Source organism: Staurois parvus, unplaced genomic scaffold (assembly GCF_062004578.1).
Source record: "Staurois parvus isolate SC_StPar_1 unplaced genomic scaffold, SC_StPar_1.0 ptg000175l, whole genome shotgun sequence".
In the NCBI taxonomy this organism is placed as follows: domain Eukaryota; kingdom Metazoa; phylum Chordata; class Amphibia; order Anura; family Ranidae; genus Staurois; species Staurois parvus.
Window position 1 is genome coordinate 3,457,671 of NW_028317971.1, and position 18,459 is coordinate 3,476,129.

An 18,459-nucleotide genomic window follows, 5' to 3' on the forward strand; every position below is an offset into this window, starting at 1 on the left:
TCTATTGCTAGAATTTGTATTATGATGACTGCAAAACTAATTTAGGAATATCGGCACTGTTTTAACAGCAAGCAGAATAAAAAGCATGGTAGAGGTTGTACAAGTATTGGGTTGTCTAGCTGTACTTACAGATCTTCCTGATGCCATGTTATTGACCTGCATTGTGGTTTGGTTTATACCAATCCAAAATTGTGCCTCAGAAGCAGAAAGTTGCAGGCAGTGATACTTCAAGTGAACCTGTGCTTTGCCCATACAGCTGCTGCCTTGTCCAGCTTGACATATCTTCTATTCTCTGCCTGACGCTCTGGCTACTGGAAGCAAAGAAAAAAAACGGAATGACATTCAAGCATGTGACACATTCCTTTAATTCCAATGTAACATCGTTGGTGATTGGCCATTCAGGCACCAAGCATTGTTACGTGTGTACAGGAAAAAAGGTCTTAGCCCTGTGGAATCTCAAAGTCACAAATTTATCTTCCCCTCTTCATTCTTGGCAGACAGTGCAGTGGCAGTGAGGGACAATGAGGTACAGTATGGAAGTACAGGGCTGTGAGCAGTGTGTAATGTCCATGAACGGCAGCACATAGAGAATGTGCAATGAGCAGTATGCATTGCAGGGCATTGAACAGTAAGAAATGGCAGTTTGGAGCTGTGGAATGTGTGATACGTAGGGCAGTATGTAGCAACAAAGAATGACAAGGCTGTGCACATTATCTAGTGACAGTTCAGATTAAGCCTTGAACCTGTGTGAACAGTATGCAATGGCAGTGAGCAGTGTATAAGAACAGGGCAGTAAGTTGTATGTAGTGACAGTGCAGTGAACTTTAGTATCAGTGAAGTAAGCTGTGTATAATAGCAGTGCCAGGCAATGAGCAGCATGTTGTGACAGTGTCAGATAGGAGTGACAATGGATTTCAGTGAGCAGTGTATTTAGTTATTGATCTGGGCAGTGTGTGGTGACAATGCAGTGAGCAGTATACAGTGGCAGGGCAGGACCATGATCAGTTTATAACAGCAGTGCAGTGAGCAGTGTCCAGCCTGGGCTATGATCTAACAGAAGCTCCCTATGCTATCTGGTCTTTGTGCAGTGTAGCAGGCAGGAGCTCTGGGGTGGGATGATGAAGAGAATTCCTGCAGAAGCGTGTCCCTCTGCTACAGCTTCTTAATGCATGGCATGAGGTGGAAGACTCACCGGGATGCCATCTCTGCTCCTTGGCATCAGCTCCACTTCAGCAGTTTTTGTTTTCGTGAGGAGGATCAGCCACAGTGAAGTGTCTGCCCATGCAAGGAGGTGGCCACTCTTCTGCCTTGCCTGGGTCAAAGCTGCTGAGCCCAAAGAGGGTGCTTGCCAGCCACACCCTCAGTGGGCACTGGGATATATGCGGGGAGGAGATACACAGAAGACACACTGCATCCCAGGACAGAGGAGAACCACAGGCATCCCGTCATGCTTGGTCACCAGAAACCTTTTTTTTCAGTCAACTTGATGACCTGGAATTGTTCAGCCCTGCTCTAAGGTACCTTGTTGCCAGGTGTTAGGTTAATGAAGTGACATATACCATTTTTAACTAGGTGTCATGTCGCCGTACAACCAAATACATTATAAAGTACCTTGCAAGTACCTGCATATCTTGTATTTAAAAACAGCGCAGCCTTTGCGCTTGGATGCTTAGGTATATTGAACGAGGACCCAGAAAATGGCTATATAACATTACTCATTTTGTAGCACTGGTCACATCTTTTTTTATGTTGTCTTCATAATATAATATCCCCATATGTATCTGTAAAGGAATTCCAAAGGGGTACAATAATATTGTAAACTCAGAATATGAATAGAAATTTCATGAGTTCACAGTACAGCAGGGCAGCTGCTCAGCATGGGACTCGGATTTCCAGCTTCCACTGGCATTCCCACAGGTATGGAACGTACATACTTACATTGGCCCAAGCTGGACCAGTGTAACTATGTAAAAATTGATTGAAATTCAGCATTAACCGAAAGTAGTGAAGCTTCCTGTAAATTCTTCTCATATACATGTAGACACAAATACATGAAGGGGTTTCCTGTAGTTTCCGGACCCTTATAAAAGTAAAGAGCAGATGTTTGTTTCTTTGCATGCTGACAACATTTTATACTGACTCTGTAAATACCTTTCTGCGTTCATAAACTGTGATAAATAGCTGCAGTGTTATCCAGGTAACCATCGAGGTTAAAAATAAAATCCGTCAAGTTAAGGCATGTTTGATATGGACACAATACTTGTGCACAAATATTTCCAGTACTTTCAAAGGATATTTGTCTTTGTAGTCTATAATCTAATCCTGTTGATGGCACTGTTGCTGTACAATCTAACATCTGTGTATTTCCAGCTAAGTGTACCATTGACATGGCTTCTCCCATAGATGCATCCTTTTCAATATAATTTAAGTGATACAGTGATCTTAATTTTATAATTGTATGGCCCTATGTATATATGTCTTAATGAACAATGTAGGCTCATTTTTTACTGAAAGCCCACCTCTGTATGCTTACCTTTTCCGTGATAATCATCTGATGATTTTTCTAATCAATGCTAGAAAAATGACCTTTCATTAGCAGGCTTCTCTGGGATACACTTCCATTTCTTCTAGACCCTTTGATCCTCATGTAGTCTGTCTGAATCAAGAACGTAATAGCGCCAGAACAAACAAGTTTTCGTTGCAGATTTTATTCTGATCAGTTGTTTAGGGTAAACACAGACAGAGTTTATTTCAGATGCTGAGAAACTAGACCAAGTTGAAAAAAATACAGCAAGACATTTATCGTTATCATAGAACCATTTATCTTTGACAATGCTGAAGCCATTTTTTAACCACTTTATTACAAGGCCAGTTCTGACACTTCTTCCATATATGTAATAATCAATGTTAATTACTTAGAATCCACCAAACACTATATATTTTTTTGTAGCAGAGGCCCTAGAGAATAAAATAACGGTCACTTATATTTTTTATGTCACACGGTATTTGTGCAGCACTTTTTTAAATACAATTTTTTGGGGAAAAAATATATTATAATGAATTAAAAAAAAAAACTATATACAACGCAATTCTTGGTAAAATATGAAATATGATGTTATGCCAAGCAAATAGATACTCAACATGTCATGCATTAAAATTGCGCACACTCGTGGAATGGTGCCAAACTGCGGTACTTAAAAATTTCCATGAGTGACGCTTTAAAAGTTTCTACAGGTTAACAGTTTAAAGTTACAGAGGAGATCTAGTGCTAGAGTTATTGCTTTCATTGTGATGCAACGATATCTCATGTGTGGTTGGAACACTGTTTACATAGGTGGGCTTGGCCTACATATGCATTCACCACTGCATGCAAGCTCAGGGGGGGCTTTAAAAAAATATTCTTTTTTTACACTGTCCCTTTAAAAAAAAATTTTTTGATCACTTTTATTCCTATCACAAGGAATGCAAACATCATTGTGAGAGAAATAAGCAGTGACAGGTCTTCTTTATGATATGCTTTAAGAAAAAAAATGTCATTGTTTACTTTTGGCCGGAACTGGAACTGACATAATGACATCGCTCCAGTTCTCCTAGGGCATAGAGATGAGTGGAGGTCATCTTTCCTTCACTCATTTCTATGCCCAGCCACTGCGATCCTTAGATGGGTTCTCGGGCTCACCGATCACCCAGGTAAGCACAAGAACCACCAGAAAGTGGTGAGAAGGGACTTCTAAAAGTTATATAGCGGCGAATCCGCTAGAAAGGGAATTGCTGGTTGAAAAAAAATACCGGGGGTTATGGCACTTTGCTGCGGCCATAACCCTGATATCCACTTATCAACCAAGGATGTATATATATTATTGCCAGTTGGAAAGTGGTCAAAGAAAGGTGCAATTGTGCTATAAGACCCAATGAGGAAAAAAACTACATGCTAAGTTGGAATACATGTGTATTCACTATTTTAACTGTAATTCTGGTTTTCCAGTCTGTAAAAGGCACATTTTCCACACTGCACTGCCAGGAAGGTGCTGTACTTACAGTGATTCTAAATAATATCCTTATTCTCGAGAAATGATCCTTACACATCCACTGCTTAGTGGCACAAATTTTTTCTTTGTTTTGCTGCCTCCTTGTAACATCCTCCGTGCGCTCCTAAATCTCTCATTTTCCCCCTTACTTCCATTTGCTTGGAACAAGCAGCGCACACTATTTGCGGTCATGAGCACTGCTTTGTGCACACTACACATACCACAGTCGATGTTAGGAGAGGGTAAGAGAGGGTGGCTATGTTCCTATGTACAGTGGGACCATGGAGCACAAACTTAGCCACCCTCTAACAGACAATTGGATCACAACAGCAAACAGAAAGAAATCTAGACATTTGGAGGAGTCTGACAGCCATAGTGGATACTTTTATGAGTTTAGAATATACACTATTTTGCCAAAGGTATTGGGATGCCCCTCCAAATCACTGGATTCAGGTGTTCCAATCACCTCCATGGCCACAGGTGTATAAAATCAAGCACCTAGGCATGCACACTGCTTCCTTCTTGTGAAAGAATGGATCACTCTCAGGAGCTCAGTGAATACAAGGGTGGTACCATGATAGGGTGCCACCAGTGCAATACACCCATCTGTGAAATTTCCTTGCTACTAAATATTCCACGGTCAGCTGCTTTCAAGCCTTACATCACTAAGTGCAATGCAAAGCGTTGAATGCAGTGGTATAAAGCACGCCGCCACTGGACTCTAGAGCAGTGGGGACGTGTTCTCTGAAGTAAAAAATCACGCTTCTCTGCCTGGCAATCCGATGGATGTGTCTGGGTTGGGCAGTTGGTAAGAGAACGGTACTTGCCTGACTGCATTGTTCCGAGTGTAATGTTTGGTGGAGGGGGGATTATGGTGTGGAGTTTTCAGGGGTTGGGCTTGGCCCCTTCATTCCAGTGAAGGAACTAGACCCTAGATCTCTCTTCTGCCCTTAAAAGAAGGAAACTTCGCCCCACCTAAATACATAGCCTCTTACCAGAATGTATTGACCCCCTAAAAAGGATCAGACAAACAACGCTTGTGTCTTTGACATTCCTTTTGGTTCTATACAGTGATTGACTGTTCCTTTGTAGGAGGTCAGGCTGTGTTTTTGGGTTGGTGAAGGTTTCCTCCTATATTCATCATCCTTTGAGCACTAATATCCACGGAGTAACTTATTGAGGCTCTACAGGTGAACTCTGTAACATTGTTTCCAGCTAAATTACACCACTTACCTGTTGATGGGACTTTACAGTATATTTTTTAGCATCTTACTCCAATAGGATTGAAATGTTATAAGGATTTATTTATTAGTAGCGTTGCACCATCTTTTATATATATCATCCCAGTGTAACCACTTAAACCTGGTGGCGTACTGGTACATCGTGGAGGCTAAAGTAGTAAAAGAAAATATTTTATTTTTGAGCTTGTAGCAACAAATATGCTGTAGGGCTCGGTTCTCATCTGGGCAGGTTCTGTGTACTATGTTTGCATGGGCACAGCAGCACATTCATTTGAATAGGTTGCTGTACCTGCGGAAAACATGGGGAAAAACTCCCTGACTGTTTTTATTTTCCAAATGCAGCTGCAGCACCATACAGTTTCACGCATCAAAAAACACACTGCATTTTCCAGTGCATTGGGGGTGTCATTAAGAATTAATAGCACCCCACGAGTCTGCAAGAGTAGCACATTTTGCTTGCGGGTCGGGGAACGCATGCAATTAGAAAATTAGCAATATGTTCAGTTTTAAGGGCAGTACAATGGAGTTCTTGCTGGGCACTATGAAATGCATGGCAGCGGATTGTGTTGAGCCAGTTGTTCCAGTACACTTTTCATTAGCTGGGAAACTGTGGCAAGTGCCAGTGTGTGTTTATAATAACCATGAATGTACTGATTTGTTGAGGTTTGTTGTAGAAGTGATACCATATAAATATTGTTTGTCTCAAAAAGGCAGTGCTAAATTCCACGCCATCTCATTGAAAGACTTATTTTTATCTTGTTTTGCATAGCTTGACATCCTTATCGCAATCTGTTCCTTAGATTGTACGCCCCTCTTAGATTGTATGCCCCTCTTAGATTATACGCCCCTTGAGGGTTAGGGACTGATGTGAATGTACAATATATATGTAAAGCGCTGCGTAAATTGACGGCGCTATAAGTACCTGAAATAAATAAATAAACTGTTCCAACATAATGTGCGGAGAGGAAACTGTTAATGGCAAACTTTGACTTTGAGCTTTACCATTCTGCTAAATTACATACATCCTATTAGTGTGATGTTCTTTTACTCAGACTTGTAAATTATACCTTGAAGTAAATACATAGGCCAACACCAGTTATGTAGAAATTGCATATTTTTAAGCCTTTTTCTCTTTATTTTTCCCTCCTCACAACTAATCATGTAAAACTTAACATATGAAAACATGTTTCCAGGTCTACAACTATATTAAATATAAGTCACATTACAGTTGGCCAGGAATTATATTGGGACTGAAGTGGTTAAAGCTGAACCCCCCCCCCCCCCAAAAAAAAGACATTTACATGTACTTCTTTATAGCCGAAATAACTACACTTTGTGTGCCCCAAATACATTTGCAAACCCTGGTATTAAATTGTAAAAGTAATATTGACATCACTGCACATAGTATGTTCATAACGCTGAGCTGTGAGCGGGGTCCAGAAACTTCACCCACAACAGGCTGCCTGCAGAAAGTTATCATAGGAGAATGCAATACCTGAATTATCCTGTAGCAGTAAAGTGCAGCAGTTGTTTCATGCAGGATCACTGAACAGATCTGAAAGAATATGCAAATGGTACCAGGATCCATAGAAGAACACACCCCCCTTGGAATAATAAAATGTTTATTCAGCCTGTAGCCTGCATGCAGCTTTAGGTAAAAGGACACACACACACACACACACACACACTCACACTCACACTCACACTCACACTCACACTCACACTCACACACACTCACACTCTACAAGCACATGAACTTTAATGGCATCCCACTCTTAGTCCTTAGGGTTCAATAATGAGTTGGCTCACCCTTTGCAGCTGTAACAGCTTCAACTCTTCTAGGAAGGCTGTCAACATGGTTTAGGAGTGTCTGGGACTGTTTGACCACTCTTCCAGAAGCTCATTTCTGAGGTCAGGCACTGATGTCTGATGAGAAGGCCTGGCTCACATTCTCCACTTTAATTCATCCCAAAGGTGTTCTATTGGGTTGAGGTCAGTCAAGTTCCTCCAACCCAAACTCGCTCATCCATGTCTTTATGGACCTTGCTTTGTGCACTGGTATGCAGTCATGTTGGAACAGGAAGGGGCCATCCCCAAACTGTTCCCACAAAGTTTGGAGCATGAAATTGTCCAAAACGTTTTGGTATGCTGACACCTTAAGAGTTCCCTTCACTGGAACTATGGGGCCAAGCCCAACCCCTGAAAAACAATCCCACACCATAATCCCCCTCCACCAACTTTACACTTGGCACAGTGCAGTCAGGCAAGTTCTCCTGGAAACCACCAAACCCAGACACATCCATCAGATTTCCAGAAAGAGAAGCATGATTGGTCACTCAAGAGAACACGTCCCCACTGCTCTAGAGTCCAGTGGTGGCTTGCTTTACACCAATGCATCTGACACTTTGCATTGCATTTGGAGATGTAAGGCTTGGATGCAGCTGCTCATCTATGGAAACCCATTCCATGAAGCTCTCTATGCACTATTATGCTAATTTGAAGGCCACACCAAGTTTAGAGGTCTTTAGCTATTGACTATGCAGACAGCTGGCGACTTCTGCTCACTGTGCGCTTCAGCATGCGCTGACCCTGCTCTGACGTTTTACATGGCCTACCACTTCGTGGCTGAGTTGCTGCTGGAATATTTAGTAGCAAGGCAATTTCACAGATGGACTTATTGCACAGGTGGCGCCACGCTTGAATTCACTGAGCTCCTCGGAGCGACCCATTCTTTCACAAATGTTTATAGAAGCAGTCTGCTTGCCTAGGGGCTTGATTTTATACACCTGTGGCCATGGAGGTGATTGGAACACCTGAATCCAATGATTTGGAGGGGTGTCCAATACTTTAGGCAAAATAGCGTGTGTGTGTGTATATGTATGTATGTGTGTGTGTATATATATATATATATACAGTCAGGTCCATAAATATTGGGACATCGACACATTCTAACATTTTTGGCTCTATACACCACCACAATGGATTTGAAATGAGACGAACAAGATGTGCTTTAACTGCAGACTGTCAACTTTAATTTGAGGGTATTTACATCCAAATCAGGGGAACGGTGTAGGAATTACAACAGTTTGCATATGTGCCTCCCACTTGTTAAGGGACCAAAAGTAATGGGACATTTTCCCTTCAGTTTTGTCTTCAGCAAGTGAAATGCATGCTCAATCGGATTCAGGTCAGGTGATTGACTTGGTCATTGCATAACATTCCACTTCTTTCCCTTAAAAACTCTTTGGTTGCTTTTGCAGTATGCTTTGGGTCATTGTCCATCTGCACTGTGAAGCGGCGTCCAATGAGTTCTGAAGCATTTGGCTGAATATGAGCAGATAATATTGCCCGAAACACTTCAGAATTCATCCTGCTGCTTTTGTCAGCAGTCACATCATCAATAAATACAAGAGAACCAGTTCCACTGGCAGCCATACATGCCCACGCCATGACACTACCACCACCATGCTTCACTGATGTGGTGGTATGCTTAGGATCATGAGCAGTTCCTTTCCTTCTCCATACTCTTCTCTTCCCATCACTCTGGTACAAGTTGATCTTGGTCTCATCTGTCCATAGGATGTTGTTCCAGAACTGTGAAGGCTTTTTTAGATGTCGTTTGGCAAACTCTAATCTGGCCTTCCTGTTTTTGAGCCTCACCAATGGTTTACATCTTGTGGTGAACCCTCTGTATTCACTCTTGTGAAGTCTTCTCTTGATTGTTGACTTTGACACACATACACCTACCTCCTGGAGAGTGTTCTTGATCTGGTCAACTGTTGTGAAGGGTGTTTTCTTCACCAGGGTAAGAATTCTTCGGTCATCCACCACAGTTGTTTTCCGTGGTCTTCCAGGTCTTTTGGTGTTGCTGAGCTCACTGGTGCGTTCCTTCTTTTTAAGAATGTTCCAAACAGTTGTTTTGGCCACGCCTAATGTTTTTGCTATTTCTCTGATGGGTTTGTTTTGTTTTTTCAGCCTAATGATGGCTTGCTTCACTGATAGTGACAGCTCTTTGGATCTCATCTTGAGAGTTGACAGCAACAGATTCCAAATGCAAATAGCACACTTGAAATGAACTGTGGACCTTTTATCTGCTCATTGTAATTGGGATAATGAGGGAATAACACACACCTGGCCATGGAACAGCTGAGAAGCCAATTGTCCCATTACTTTTGGTCCCTTAACAAGTGGGAGGCACATATGCAAACTGTTGTAATTCCTACACCGTTCACCTGATTTGGATGTAAATACCCTCAAATTAAAGCTGACAGTCTGCAGTTAAAGTACATCATGTTTGTTTCATTTCAAATCCATTGTGGTGGTGTATAGAGCCAAAAATGTTAGAATCGTGTCAATGTCCCAATATTTATGGACCTGACTGTGTATGTATGTATGTATATATATATAACAATAGCTCTGGCGCATACCTGGGTATTGCTGTTTTCCATCTAATAATGCAATTATATTACAGTGAACCATCGTCATTATTTTGCTAGAGGATCTCAAAATAGGTGTAGCTTGGCAATACCTGTTAATCATCAAGAAAAAAAAAATCTTGGTCTCTGATAAAAAAAAAAATCTCTATTGGTAAATCCACAAAATAATAATGAATGTGTTATTTTGAAATGGTTTATGTATGATTAAGTGACTTTTTTTTTTTTTCAGAGCATGCTTGGAAGAGGCGGTTAGGATCCCTGCATCCTTCATGTCCACTCACTGTGCAGTTACAGGCGGAAGAGCATCTGGACTACTGTTAACATGAGGCTACAAAGATGATCATAGATTAAGATAGAAATGACATTAAAACAATAATGAATTCAAAACTCCACTGGATTCTTATTGGAAGACACTCCCATCCTTACAACAAAGTCATTTGATTTCCAAACTCATATTCTTTCCATACATTTATTATACACTGGTGGTCGTGCGTTCTGTAAACACCTTACCTGACAGGCACCCCACTTCCTATTCTACACACTTTTGCTAATGAAAATGTGTTAATTTGCCTCTATGTTGATTATGTCTCTTATTTTGATTTTGCAGCCGTTCTGTTATATTCTATTGTACTGGACAGTTTGACATTAGTACCTGAGTTCTGAACTCTTATTTTATGCCTGAGTTCCTAATAAATATATATTTTCTGATTGACATTCTGTTTTCAGTGGTTTGTTTTGCAAGTCCCTTTTTTTGTATTAAAAAAAAAAAAAAATACTGGGTGAATGTTTTCTCTGTTAAAGTGTATGTATAGCAAACTTACTTTGGTGGTTGCTTTTTTTTTTTCTGCATTAATAGGATGAATCTCCCCAGTATGTCACAAGCAATAAAAACTTGACAAAAGGTCTGAGGAGTGTCACAGTATAGGGGCCCTGCCAATTATTAATTCTGCTTAATCCTCTCATTAATTCCTCGTTCCAAACGTCCCCAGATTTAATTGCTGTATGTCCTCTGTGTCATCCTGCGAAATGGCCCAAATTCAATTAACGTAGTCTCTCCCCCCCCCCCCCTTCACCTTGCAAAAAATGTCCCCAAATTCCATTAGACTATTTCATCCACCAGGTCCTCCTGATGTCCCCAAAAACCATTGTCACCTTGGCCCCCTCGCTGTTATCCCGTCTCCAGCCTAGTTCTCTCCCCACTGTCAAGTGACCCCCCTCCACCTCTCATCCTGCTATGCAGGAGAAGAGGTGCGGCTTTCACCACCCCTGTCACTAGGGTCTCCTCTTCAGGCGTGACGGAGAGAAGGTAGCAAGGTTCACACCTCTCCATGGAGAGGTGTGAACCTCCTGCGGGGATGTACTGGGCTGCGGCGTCAGGCTGACGCCACCCAAGCCCTGTCATCCGCAGCGCGGGCACGGGAAGTTGCCGCGCTTGCGGATGTCCCTGGACAAAGGTCGTGCTCACAAGAAGCGCGGCCCATGTCCAGGGGGCATGCCTCGTTGCCAGGCGACAAGGCACGCCAGCTCTGGCCCGCCCCAGTTGCCAAGACGACTGGAGAGCGTCCTGCATCAGCTTAAGAAGCTGATGCCGGGCGCTCCGGTCATCTTCTCCGCTGCGCAGCCAGCGAGGGAGCCCAGCTGCGGCGGGACCTTCGTGGCTAGACTGTCAAGACCCCCAGCCAAGGGGGGGGGACCGCGCCCAAGCCCTGCCCGAGACCCCAGCTCAAAGGGGGGAGACTGCCTGCCAGCTGCCTGAGACCCCAGCTCAAAGGGGGGAGATTGCCTGCCAGCTGCCTGAGACCCCAGCTCAAAGGGGGGACATTGCCTGCCAGCTGCCTGAGACCCCAGCATAGGGGGGGATTGCCTGCCAGCTGCCTGAGACACCAGCTCAAAGGGGGGAGATTGCCTGCCAGCTGCCTGAGACCCCAGCATAGGGGGGAGATTGCCTGCCAGCTGCCTGAGACCCCAGCTCAAAGGGGGGAGACCGCACAAGCCAGCCTGCCTGGGACCCCAGCTCAAAGGGGAGAGACCACTCGCCTATTCCGGACCCCGACAGGTACCTGTGTCTTATTTTCTTTGCCTGGGAGACCAGGCACCCTGTCGGATCCGTGAGCATATGCTTTCCCCTGTTTTACCTGAACTGTTCCTGGGGTGACCCCCTATCTCCCCTGTTGGATTACAATCTGCTACAGAGACCTGCGCTCTTGGTACTGGACTACAAGTGTTTTAGCCCCTCCTTGCTGTCCCCCTACTCGCGAGGTCACCCTCTCTGCAATTTCCCCATTGAGTGACTGTCATTTTTTGTCTCAATAAAGCTGTGCGCGCGCGCCACCTGCTCTGTGTGTTCTGTCCTGCCTACCCTCCGTCACAGGGGCTTTTCAGCCCCTTTGTGATAGTAATAACATTAATCAAAAAATTTGCAGTTTATTAATGTAATTAAATGAAAGTCCAACCATCTGGCTCCTTACCATTCCAATTGTCTAGTGCAGTGTTTCCTGTCTACAGGTTGCCATTAATACACATAATTGGTGCATGTTGTTTGATAATATTTACCACTACTAGATTGTGTGTCACCCTTTGGTTTGTGTCTTCCACCTAGTTTGTGGCCCTCCAGCCCAAGGTGGCACTGTTCCCATTGAGATCCCAGTGTTTACACACTGCTACCTGCAGGCTGTGACAAGGAATCCACGGATGCTAGTATCCTGCGCATGTGCTGTGATATACCGGGCATCTGCGCCTGGCCGATGATGTCAAACACCGGCCCGGTGGAAGGCACATAAAGGCCAATTGAGATAGTTGTAACTGCTCTAGCCATGTGGGTGACCTCTCAGCATTTGTGTATAACAAACAGTGACCACAGTTTTACCATCCAGTTTTATTTTTATGCACTATGGACATAATGTCTGGTAAATGTACTATTAGTCTGTTGGTTTTTTTTTTAAGAACTACTGGTCAAACACCAGTCTAATAGTCTTGTGTATAGCAATCTTATTTTCTAAGACTATGGTGTTTCCTAATTTTGCATACTTAGTTTCTAGTTTTGTAGAGTAATGAAACTTGGTTGGTTTTATTAGCAGTTGTTTTTTGTATTTTTTCATTAGTGCTGAGTTTATGGCGTCAGGACTGAACTTTGCCATCCAATTGTGGCTCCTTGCTATTGCTACATTTTGTAAGTGATTCCTTTTTTTTTTTTTTCCTTTTTTTATTTTGTGAGGGGGCTCCCCATATGTAGGAATTTATGTAATCTTATGTATGTTTCAATAGAATCCGGCTTTTTTGTGTGCCTTCTGTGATCACATGGATGTTTGAGTCCTCATCCCAGCACATATTTCATCATCTTTTCAAGATTAGTATTGGTAGCTGTCTACAAAGGGGTGACCAGTAGGGTCATATATGTCTAGATAAATGATTTGATTATAAATGGCTATTTTGTATTGTAATATCATTTTTTCTTTTTTCTTTTCATTTTGTACTTTTGACACACTTCTAGACTGTTTGCGGATACTTTAATTTTTAATGATTTAGTTTTGTTTTGCACCTTAAAAATCCCAAAGCTTTCTGGTAATTTTGTATGTTTGTAGGGATGTGGTGCAATGTTTGCCTTGTCAATCACTCATTATAACTCACTTTGTCCATTAATCAAAAAATGTATTCAAAAGCAAAGTGAAAACCTTTTTTTAAAAATGAAAAAGGTTAAAGGACCACTGTGTCCCCACACACATGCACATATATAGTACATGCACTTAGAATGTATGCGTGTATGTACTGTAAATGCATATATTGCTTAACTAATTAAAGGATAAGTTCATCTTTTAACAAAATATAATAAACGCATATTTTTTTGCAGGTAAAAAATTTTGCATTTATTATTTTTTGTTTCTGGAGCCTCTGAAGCAATTGCACCAGCCATCAGTAGATAAGCTGGTGCAATGCAGGTCTCCTGCAGACCTGTCAGTGTATCTGTGTGCCTGTACATCGTACGGGCAAGCAGATACTTTCTGACAGGAAGACTCCATGAACTACCACAGTGCTTTGCAGCATTGTGGTAGTTCATTGAAAAGTACAATTCGACAGCCGCAAAGTCTGTCGGAACTTGTAGTGTTCTCATTCACAGAATACTGTAAAAGAGTTACGCAGGTGGAGTCCTGCACAGCCACGTTTTTTTTTTCAAATTGTGACAGCTAGCAGGGGGAGAAGTTACAAAAGGTGAACTTATCCTTTAAAGCTGTAGAGATAAAGAGAAACAAAATAGTGCAGATCTGAAAATCATTAATACCTCATTAAATGTATTTTTTTAAAAGTAAACAGTGCATGTACCTAAATTCAACTTACTGTTGGCCTCTTGCAACAGTAAATCTAACTTTACTATTTTTTATAGACGTATTCTAGGTCAACATCTCAGGAATAAACACCAAGACAACCAGGCAACTAACATTTTCAGGAGGAGAGCAGCCATCACAGCCTCTATATGTCTTTACATATTTCCTTTAACACGAGCTACTTTTGTGCTTTTTTTTGTTGTTTTTTTCAGTTTGTTCCCATAATGCTGCATTTCCAGAACCTTTGGAATAAGGGCAGCTAGGCTTTATTGTCTGTCTGGTTATTTTATTGCCTTTTTCAATGGCCATTTCTAGCTCTTCTATTATATTTGTGGCTCTTGCTTACTTAAATTCTGTTATCTTTTTCCACAAAATCAATAACTGTCCCCTGGATGTTTTATTGATGGTATTAGGGTAAATGATCCAAAAACTGAATGATGTCTTTTGCAGTTTCATGCCGTCTACAAAACAGAAAACCACGTTACAATTAAAATGAAGAAATATGTTGTAGCATTCTCTCCTGTGTTAGATACATAGGTGGAATATTGCTAATGTTTTTCATTTTAAATAGAATCATACAAAATCAAAAAGATGTGTTTCATCTAACAATATTAGAGCTCTGGTATGAATTGCATTTCGAACTTGCATGAATAAATTCCGGACATCACAATATACAGTAATAGTATAGTTTTTCACAAAGGATCTACCTTTTGTTCCTACCGAAGGTGAGATGATTTCATCAAACTGTTGGAGGCAGGAGAAAGCATTTCCTCAATCTGAATTCACGCACCCTTACATGAAGTATAGTATTTGATGCCTTTTAATCATACATTTTAAAGAACATCTGAGACTGGGCATACCTACAGCACCACACACAATCTTTCTGTCATTTGCAAATCTCAACTCATACTGACAGGCAAAGCTTTTGCACTTCTGTATAATGGCAGAGGTTGCTGCTAATACACGCAATTTCCTAGTGGACCTTCACATTGGCAGGCAGCCTTCTTGGCAAAAAAAAAGTTCTAAAGGTAGAAAGAAGGCTTTAGCAGCTGCCATGTGCCAAAGATTTGCCTTTCCAAAATGCCTGAAATGTAGCCATCAATGGCAAGAGTTTGAGGGGTGCATGTACATGCAGCGGGTCCCCCCCCCAACAGAGGCTCTTTGAATGCTGAACTGCAAGAGCAGTGGACAGGAGGTGAGGGTAAATCTCTTGAACAAAGCCCTGGATAGCTGTAAAAACCTGGCCAAAGTTTTGAATGGACAAATTACTTTAAAGATGAATTCTAGGTAGATATAAAAGACACAAATTATTGCAGCTTTGTAATAATTACAACAGCTTTAAAAATCTTTTAATTATCCAAAATTGATCATGTATCTGCTCCTTACAGTCCCTGTACAGCAGGACTGGAGTGTGAGAGGAAGCAGAACAAGGAGCCAATCAGTTTACATGCTGATGAGAAGTGACAGAGAGGTAAGCTCATCACTGAACTAGTTCTCCTTTCACTGTCCAGTATCAGGCTGGGACAGGACCAGGATTCAGAGGTGGAATGATGCTGACCCTTAGACTTAGGACATCTGTTGACAGAAAACATTACTGCAGGGAAATCTCTCTATTGAGGGTAAATACTGCAGCAAAACCGTTTGTATGCTTTACTGGGCTGTTGTAATTTTAGGTAAACCTACAGTGGATGTAAAAAGTCTACACACCCCTGTTAAAATGTCAGGTTTCTGTGATGTAAAAAAAGGATACAAAGATAAATCATTTCAGAACTTTTTCCACCTTTAATGTGACCTATAAACTGTACAACTCAATTGAAAAACAAACTGAAATCTTTTTTTTGGGGGGGGGAGGGGAGTAAACATAAAAAACTAAAATAATGCAGTTGTATAAATGTGCACACCCTCTTATAACTGGGGATGTAGCTGTGTTCAGAATTAAGCAATCACATTCAAAATCATGTAAAATAGGTAAATAGGAATCAATACACACCTGCCATCATTTAAAATGCCTCTGATTAACCCCAAATAAAGTTCAGCTGTTCTAGTAGGTCTTTCCTGACATTTTCTTAGTCGCATCCTACAGCAAAAGCCATGGTCCATAGAGAGCTTCCAAACATCAGAGGAATCTCATTGTTAAAAGGAGAAGGGTACAAAAGAATTTGCAAGGCATTAGATATACCATGGAACACAGTGAAGACAGTCATCATCAAGTGGAGAAAACATGGCACAACAGTGACATTACCAAGAACTAGACTTCCCTCCAAAATTGATGAAAAGACGAGAAGAAAAGTGGTCTGGAGGCTGCCAAGAGGCCTACAGCAACATTAAAGGAGCTGCAGGAATATCTGGCAAATACTGGCTGTGTGGTACATGTGACAACAATCTCCCGTATTCTTCATATATCTGGGCTATGGGGTAGAGTGGCAAGACAAGCTTTTTCTTATGAAGAAAAACATCCACGCCTGGCTAAATTTTGTAAAAACACATCTGAAGTCTCCCAAAAGCATGTGGGAAAATGTGTTATGGTCTGATGAAACCAAGGTTGAACTTTTTGGCCATAATTCCAAAAGATATGTTTGGCGCAAAAACAACACTGCACATCACCAAAAGAACACCATACCCTCATGCCCACAGTGAAGCATGGTGGTGGGAGCATCATACTTTCAGCATAACGACCCAAAGTATACATCTAAATCAACAAGGGAATGGCTTCACCGGCAGAAGATTAAAGTTTTGGAATGGCCCAGACCCGAATCTGATTTGAAAATCTGTGGCATGATCTGAAAAGGGTTGTGCACAGGAGATGCCCTCGCAATCTGACAGATTTGGAGGGTTTTTGCAAGGAAGAGTGGGCAAATATTGCCAAGTCAAGATGTGCCATGCTGATAGACTCATACCCAAAAAGACTGAGTGCTGGAATAAAATCAAAAGGTGCTTCAACAAAGTATTAGTTTAAGGATGTGTACACTTATGCAAATATATTATTGTAGTTTTTTAATTTTACTTCCCTCCACCTAAAAAAGTTCAGTTTGTTGTTCAACTGAGTTGTACATTATATAGGTTACATAAAGTTGGAACAAATTGTGAAATTATTTATCGTCTTTTTTTTACATCACAGAAACCTGACATTTTAACAGGGGTGTGTAGAATTTTTATATCCATTGTAGGTGTAAACTACTGTACTAATTTTATGTATATATCTGGTCTAAAAAGTGTAGGTTGTTCATGGGCTGATAGATTTTTTAAAATGTTGTACAGTTTGATAAATGAGCCTAAGTATGTATATAGGATTCCGGTTCTAGTAAGTTTCAGTAATCCATTTCTTATTTCTAGCATAGAAGTAACACTGTACATCCTATACAGTATATGGTGCAGTGTACAAAGATGTTTAATAACAGCAAATTGTTGGTGGGGGATGTTTTTCTTAAAATGGATCTCTGGCTATATTAGGAAATAATAGCTGCTCTGCTAGTTCATTTTTCTTGTTATTTAGCAAATTTTATGCAAACTAGCTTCCCACACATAAGTAAAGGCAAATGAGCCTCCCACACTTCCGTAAGTGCGTTGTGCATCTTCACTCTGATCTATAAAGAATAAAGTGGAGTGGGAGAAAGTGACATGTATTTGCATTGCATTGTAACTGTACTGTCTCCTTTTATTTTGTAAAGTGCTGTGCAAACTATTGGCGCCATATAAATTCTGTATAATATTATTAATACCACTGTTGCCATAGAAGCAGCACAGCTGCTCACAAGGTAATAAACATTTTCAACATGGTGCTGCAGACAAAATGCTGAGATATTAGGGAAAAAAAGATTGTGATAGAAGTCACAGTTGTTGTGCAGCTTGGAGATACCATTCAGCTGAAGGGAGAGTGGAGCAATGAAGGTAGTGTTTTCTTGGTCTTCTAACAAACTTGCCTGTAACACTGCATCAAATTAAATATACAGTAGGGTAAGTGACTGCCTATGTGAATATACAGTGCTTTAATCTATTTATCTTACTTTCATTCAAAACTAAAAAAAAAAAATACAATAGATATTTACTGCTTACAGCTAAAAGGTGAAGATTAAAGCAAGCCTGAGAGCAGTTTAAGTTTCAGAAAGGCTTCCAAACAGAAACCTGAATGAGTCAGTGGAGAAAACTAAAGCTGGCCATACAGATTTGCGTTGAAACATTCACATAGAAAATTGTACAAAAGAAAAAAAATAATTTAAAAGAACATTCTTTCTTGACATCAAGTCAACTAATTTCATTGTAAAACCCTTAAAACTTTCCTACAGGCCCGATATTTGAATGGAATCGCGTGTGAGGGAGAAGACGTATCCTGCTTCAGCACCATCTCTCCCAGCTTAGCACACAGCATCCAGGAGACCCAGCAGCAGCTTTATTTCTGCCACCTCTCTGCGGGCACTGCTAAACAGGGACAAGACTC

The 18,459-nt window shown here is 41.3% G+C and overlaps 1 protein-coding gene across 3 annotated transcripts in view; it reads left to right on the forward strand.

Annotated features, from left to right (window-relative positions):
- CHCHD3 (coiled-coil-helix-coiled-coil-helix domain containing 3) overlaps positions 1-10,417 on the forward strand; it is a 212,557-nt gene extending 202,140 nt beyond the window's left edge. For all 3 annotated transcript variants that reach the window (XM_089676877.1, XM_089676879.1, XM_089676878.1), the window contains one exon: positions 9,935-10,417. In XM_089676877.1, the coding sequence (XP_089533003.1) occupies positions 9,935-9,958 (24 nt within the window). In that variant the 3' untranslated portion in view covers positions 9,959-10,417. The remainder of the gene's footprint in view (positions 1-9,934) is intronic.
- Positions 10,418-18,459: the final 8,042 nt, after the last annotated feature.